Source organism: Mya arenaria, chromosome 6 (genome assembly GCF_026914265.1).
Source record: "Mya arenaria isolate MELC-2E11 chromosome 6, ASM2691426v1".
Lineage (NCBI taxonomy): Eukaryota > Metazoa > Mollusca > Bivalvia > Myida > Myidae > Mya > Mya arenaria.
This window is the reverse complement of record NC_069127.1, coordinates 7293320-7300750: the sequence shown is the minus strand read 5'-3', so window position 1 is coordinate 7300750 and position 7431 is coordinate 7293320. Positions and strand designations below refer to the sequence as shown.

General features: G+C 34.9%; 1 protein-coding gene across 1 annotated transcript; it reads left to right on the top strand.

Annotated features, from left to right (window-relative positions):
- The first annotated feature begins 41 nt into the window (after positions 1-41).
- Positions 42-7305, top strand: LOC128237059 (ras-related protein Rab-21-like). Its single transcript, XM_052952252.1, has 6 exons — positions 42-342; positions 679-738; positions 3077-3184; positions 3868-3986; positions 4152-4240; positions 5083-7305. The coding sequence occupies exons 1-6, from the start codon at positions 217-219 to the stop codon at positions 5214-5216; spliced, it is 636 nt and encodes a 211-aa protein (XP_052808212.1). The 5' UTR covers positions 42-216; the 3' UTR covers positions 5217-7305.
- Positions 7306-7431: the final 126 nt, after the last annotated feature.

The following is a 7431-nucleotide window of genomic DNA, read 5'->3' as shown; positions in this document are numbered from 1 at the left end:
ATTCTAAAGAGAAATATTTACAATGTTTATTGATCTAAGCGATTTTCTCGTGACGGATGACGTCACATTCGCCATGTTTATTGAAAGAAAAGAGGTGTAATGTTTTTATTTTGAAACAACAGTGTTTAGTGATAAGAAAAAAACATGATCTCTTAAATATTGCATGTTATATTTCTCTATATTGTTTTTGTAATAGCTGACTGTCACTGAGAGACAATGGCAGCCGGGAGAAACTTTGATTTCAAAGTGGTGTTGTTGGGGGAAGGTTGTGTGGGCAAGACTTCCTTGGTGTTGAGATACGTGGAAAACAAGTTCAACGATAAACATTTAACAACATTACAGGTATATGTCAGAATCTGCTCTATTGTCTTGAATAAACTTTGATGAAGCACTTCCTATCACACTGTTGCTGTTTTTTTTATTCCACACACCGATCAAGCGTTTTGGGGCCTATTTGACAACTTATTCAAGTTATTTGGTTTCATTCAATTTCATGTAAAATCATACGCACTTGTTGAATTCATCTTGTTCTTATGCTCTATGGCACGGTTATAACCAACAATTCAAATTACCACGCTGTATTCTCATTACTTATTAATGAATGACACAGATTTTCACATGGTTTTATCATATACCGGTACATGTATTTTTATCTGTTTTTTTCTCTCTCTCTTTCAGGCCTCCTATTTAACAAAGAAGTTAAACATTGCTGGCAAACGAGTTAACTTGTCTATATGGGTAAGCCACATATATTGAAAAATACAAACAACAAATTATTAAAATTTTAAACTGTATTTGTTTCACATCGGGCGCACTTTTCCTCCAAGGTATACTTTACTGGTGGCAGCAGTGAAGAACTGCCGGAACAGAGTTGCCTTACCCTTGAGTTTCCCAGAACAAGACTCGGGACGAGTCTTCTCGGAGGGGAAAGTAATGTAACGGGCCTTTGTAGGTAGCGGATTAGTGTAACGGTCTGCTGTAGGCTGCGGATGTGCATTCAAAGTATAACATTTCGTTCTGTATGTTAATTTGGTTGGTAATTTGCCAATTAGCAAAGCCTTGATTCTGTATGGATTGAGAATTATCTGTATATAAAGACCAGCGGACCCCTTCAGGGTCGAGCATGCTTTTCTCTGAAGGGATCTGTTGTGTCTGCGTCTTTGACGTCGCACATTACAAATGGTGGCAGCGGTGTTGACAGCTGCCGAATCGGATTTGCCTCACCGTCGAGTTTCCCAGGCCAAGACTCGGGGACGAGTCATCTCGGAGTGGAAAGTAATGTAACGGTCCGCTGTAGGCGGCGGCTGTGCGTTCATAATAATGTAATGGTCCGCTGTAGGCGGCGGATGTGCGTTCATAGAATTACATTCTGTTATAGATGGAAGTACGTTCATAGTATGTATGTTTACTTGGTTGGTAATATGCAAATTAACAAAGCCCGGGCTCTGTGTGGATTGAGAATTTACTGTATATAAAGACCAGCAGACCCCTTCAGAGTCCAGCATGCTTTTCTCTGAAGGGATTTGTTGGTGTTTGTTGACGTCGCACATTAAATTACGATGTCATAATTGTACACTATTATGGCTATAAAACTTAACACAAGTTACATGTATTCCACATATAGCATTTTTTCCAACACATCATGACACAACATTAGAATATATATTATAAATGGTGTTGACTTTCAACAATTCAGGTGATCCTTAGAAGAACACTTCATAGTGTTATTTTAAGCATTAGTCTTATTTATAATTTATTTTAACATGTATTAAAAACCATAAACAGTGAAGTCGCTTGCTGGTAACTGGTTTGTAAAAAAAATATCTACTCAAAACATACCAGTAGTTGTTTTTAATGGGTCAGTCATAAAAGATTTAAATCATTTATGAAGCAGTTGAACAATCAAAAAATAGTGAGTGTTATTGGTAAACAGCTTCCTCACACAATAAGTTTAAATGAATTTCAGTTTTTGCTAACAGCTGTACACAGAAGTTTGGAACTTGATCTTGAAAGTAAAAGAAAAAGGTTGAAATTCTAAAATGACTGTGTTGCTCCTTTTCATTGTTCATTTAATGAATATGGCGACATAAGGCACATATCTACTTGAATGATTTAATCTATTTATAATTTAATAGTTTCAATTTTGAATAAGATCATCTCTAAGTGTTCAAAAACCTTAAAATTGAATGTGCATAGCCTTAGGATGCAGCATCATGACAACTTGAATGTTATTATAAAATGTTTTTTTTTAAAAGAACAGTGTTTTTGCTTGTCTGCTTTCAAAACCATAAATTATTATCATAGCATTGGTGTCATTGTCCAGGTTGGTAGTGGTATGGCCTGCTTAAACTTAGACCATAACTCAAAAACTTTTCAAGATCGTCGGGGCGTCAGGGTCACGTAAAAGCTTTCGGGCAAGTTGGCATTTTCACTTATAACTTAAAACTCCAATACCCTTCATTCAATTCACTTAATATTTCACACAGTTGTTCGGGACCGTCACACAATGGGGTTACATAACTTCATATTATCCTAAATACAAATTATTGCCCCTGATTGACTTAGGAACACATTAAGGGCACATTGTGTCCAGTTAAAGTTTTAGGGCAAATTGGGTTTTTACTAATAACCTTTATACCCTTCATTCTATTGACTTAATACGTCACACAATTATTGATGACCATCTTATTATTAGGTTACAAAACACCATTTCATACAAATTGTGGCTATTGATTGAGTTACGAACTTGGGTTTAAATTTTGGGGCACATTGTGTCTAGTTGAAGTTTTAGGGCAAGTTGGGATTTTCACTTATTACTTCTTTACCCTTCATTTATTTAACTAAATACTAAACTCAGTTGTTTACCGCCATCACACAATGAGGCTACGTAACCCAACTTGTTTCTTGCTTACTTTTTAATTTGACCTTTTTTTATTGCTTCTGACAGGCACATATTACATCATTATTGAATTCATTTTTAAGACAAAGCGGGGCAGAGTCGACATAGTTGATGTATGACAGGTCTTGTTTTTATCTGTTAATTGCTGACTAATCTCTCTATTTTCCATGATGGCAGGACACTGCGGGTCAAGAGCGGTTCCATGCCCTTGGCCCGATCTACTACAGGGATAGCAATGGTGCAATACTTGTGTACGATATCACTGATGAGGACTCCTTCCAAAAGGTATGTGTTCCATCTATATCTTGCCAATGTATATGTACATTGCATTCACAGGAACTTGTATAAGCAATTGGAACCTCCAAGATATATAAATATGATTTGCACATTGATAAAGCTGAGAGTATACTGTCATATTGCTGGTCCAAGCTTTTTACACTCTTCTTTGCCTTTATTGCTCGAATGGAGTCAAAGACAACTTCAATTTGAAACTCAAGAGCCTCTTGTCTGAAATTCAGACACGCTAGTATTTGGAAATATTGGAAGGTATCACTTTTTTAAAACCACATTTCTGTTACACCAATACTTAACCATTTAAAATGAAAGGTTTTAACAACGGTTAAAAGCAGTTTTTAACTCAATGTATTATAATGTTTCAATTAGGTATCAATATCTGCCATATTTTTTTATATGGGTTAACACGTAGGTTTTCAAAGGGCAATTACCCATGTCTATGTATAGTCTGCCAAATTTCAACAAGCGTTTACTAATAGGGTAAAGCAGTTCCATAAGATGTTGGGTAACAAGATCTTCCTGTAACATATTCCAATTAGTCTGTCTTAGAGTGAGATGGTAGCGTAGTTACATGGGATTTTAGGTAACGAGATCTGCCTATGGATTGCCAGCAATGTATTTGACTTGGTCTTTCTTAGATTGAGATGGGATAACATATTCTTTACATCTATCAGGTGAAGAACTGGGTAAAGGAGCTACGCAAGATGCTAGGTAACGAGATCTGCCTGTGTATCGCTGGCAACAAGATCGACCTGGAGAAGGATCGTCATGTCACCGTCGCTGAGGCTGAGGCGTATGTTACACTTTATTATTATCTTTTTACTCTATAGAGATGTAGTGATATTTTTGTATGTTTTCAATTGTAATGGAATTGTAAAAAGTTTGTATCCAAAAAAACATGCCCACATAGAGACAAATTTGAAATAATACCAAAGGCATTTATTCTCATTGTCCACAGATATGCTGCTTCAGTAGGAGCAAGACACTTTCACACATCAGCAAAAATGAACAAAGGTATAGAAGAGATGTTCCTAGATGTGGCAAAAAGTGAGTATTCTTTCAGGTCTTATATTAAACATCAAACTAAGATTTAACTTATATTTAAGATCAGAATCCAAGTGTTTTGATTGGACACTAAAATAGTTGAACACTACACTGAATGTAATCAATGAGGCATGTTGTAGGATAAGGAGTGGACAATCCTTGGTCTAGTGTTAACACACTTGACTGTTAATCGAAGAGTTGCAGGTTCGATTCCCTGTTACACCAATAAAGAAATACCAATTGTCTTTTAGGAGGGATGTTAAATGGGGGTCCCGTGTGGCAGTGCTATACTGGTGCAGGTTCAAGAACCAGGGTAGCTCTTACCAGGGTTACATTCTGTCTGCGCTATGCTCTTAAAACCTAAAATGACTAACAATCTTATTAGAGCACTCTCTGAATGGGCATTGCTCGAGTGCAGGTATAAATAAGCACACCACCATTTAGATGACTAGTGTACCTTTCCTTCCATTTGAAGATGAATCAGTTTCAATTATGAAACTAATGATCGATCAAAATGGCCTCTTTGATTATTTCTGATAATCGATAATGGTATATCTTTAATCTCTAATTATGATAAACATCAACACAAAATGTGACAAGAAACATTTTCAAGCAGAAGTTGAAATTTATACAAGTCCTGCCTGTCAAGCAGGTTCAGAATCAGTGTTTGACACAGCAGACTTGATATAGTTGAATAAATGATGTTTGTTTTTCCACATGTCATATTGAGATAGTTGAAGTTGTGGCATGATATAATTATACAAACATAATCAAATTAGATGAAATAAAGCTTTTTAAGAAGTTTTGTCAAATTTATTGTCTCACCTTGTGAAACTTTCTTACAGATATGATAGAGAAGGCAGGCAGTGACACAGTCACCCGACCCGGCAAGAATAACCGTCGTAGTGTGGTTGTCGTTGACGACAGTCACACATCACAACAGTCAGGGGGCGGTGGATGTTGTTCCTCATCATCTTAGCCAATTAGGATCATTCATATCATAGTGTCTGGCTGTTACAGCGACTGTATGTCCCTGTTGTGAATGTGAAGCTGATAAGACTCTTGACAGAAGGCTGCTATTTCATCCAGTGTTCGGAAACAGCAGTTTATTACTGGGAAAGTGCAGTTTGATGAACTTTATCGTGGAAAGAACTACTGGTATACATACCAGATTTAATTGTTGAACACTGAACATGTGAGTTAGGTTTTTATGTGTTAGCCTGAAATCTTTATATTTAATATAATTGTTATATTATAATAACACTTGTAATTGCATAGGACAAGCGATGACTATAGTTGGGGTGGGTGCAAGACCTAGCTATGGACCGACTAATTGATCAGACTTGTTAGTAACAAGCTTTGATAATTGTTTACAATCATGTTGATATTAAAATAAGTGGTACATAACTGTTTCCTCTGGTTTTGACAGTGATAATACTCTAAATTCTAGTCTTACATCTCGCAGAAATGGTTCCTTCAAAACTAGAAATATATTACCATATAGTCTTGATGGCATTTAAAAGTAACATCTTTCTTTGACATGTAAATAAATTTTAGCATGGATACCAATTTTTCAAACTGCTCTACTGGATACGTATAGAAAAACACTTTCAGGGGATTGTTTGAATACATGCAAATTTGGCAGTGTTGTAAGCTTAAGAGAATATTTGTTTAATTTTGGTGTAAGTCACAGAGTGATCGCAGAAAGCTATATTTTCATAAGTAGTGCAACCATGAGTGACAGTACAATTTACTGTGGTCATGTGTGAAATCAATATTTACGGTAATCATATGAAAGTCAACAAATTGTCTGTTTCTTTTAAGGTAAATTTAAAACAAAAAGTCAAATTAACTGGCATTAAAATTTGGGTGAAAAACCCAAAATTGTGACAACATCTCAAGTGTTTTCTACCTGGCATACAATATCAGTATGCTACTTTTATCAAGCAACACTGGAACCAAATTATGACATTGACAATGTGTAACTGCAGTGAAAATAATAGCATTGAATATGACATGATATTTCACTGAAAGGCATAAATAATACCCATGAATTTCGACTACGGTATTTGTAGATGAATTATGTTGTGTATTTCAACTGGCTGTATCAATAATACAACAGATGGCTGTATTATTGTAGACATTTTAATGTGAAATGTTTATTTATTCTTCTTTATTCATGATTTATTTTAATCAGATGTATCAGCATGTATGGCAGGCTTGTTGTGAATGTTTGCAATGCAAATCAATATACCTCATAATCATGAATGTACAGGATACTTGGTCCAACACGATACAGAGAAACAAACAGAAGTGTTTATTTTAGAATATCGTCAATATACTTAATTTACATAATAAGTTTATAGTCAATGTACATCATTTACAACCTATAAATTAATAACAATACAATCTAATATCAAATTAGATTAATATATAAACATTAATGTTTTGTCAGAATTGTACGGTACTTGTTGTTGTTGTTTATCTACTGGACCATATCCTGTATTTTTCTCCATTCTTGTTATGTATATACTCGTGAGTTACGTTTGATTATTCCCAGGGCCATACATCAATGTAATTGTGTAATCTGTGCGTGACCAAATACTGTAAAGTGCTTTATTTATTGAAAGTTTGTTTACATGTAGAACTGTGTGGAGATGACTTTGGCAACTTATATCACTGCAATTATTATTTATATTGGAAAATGAACAAGGATTAACATGACCCTTTCTGTTTCGACACGAGCTTTTTTGTTAATTTTCGTAAACAAGCTTTTTTGTTCATTTCCTTAGCTTCTCTATTATAGTATAGATTTTTTATTTGCATACAAGGCCTGTAATTATTTTTTTGAATAAACTGTTATCATATTAGTTAATTGCAGAGCATTGTTGCGATAGTATTTGTGTTCGTCATGTGTACATGTATTTCTAAATGTGCTTAACATTAATTTGCGTGTTTTTATTCTGAACTATGCGTGTTATGTCTTAAATCCTTTATTATTTTGTCCAATGTGTTTGCTTTTGTTAGATGTAAATAATTATTGAAAAATATTAAAGTATAAATTTGTACATTTTTTTTTTATGTGTTAACAAGTATTACGTCATTGGAAATGATTCATTTATTTCTTCTCATGGATGTGATTGACCAGGTAGCTGAAGGGCTGAAACTGGCGATGGGTTTTGGGCGCGTTAGGG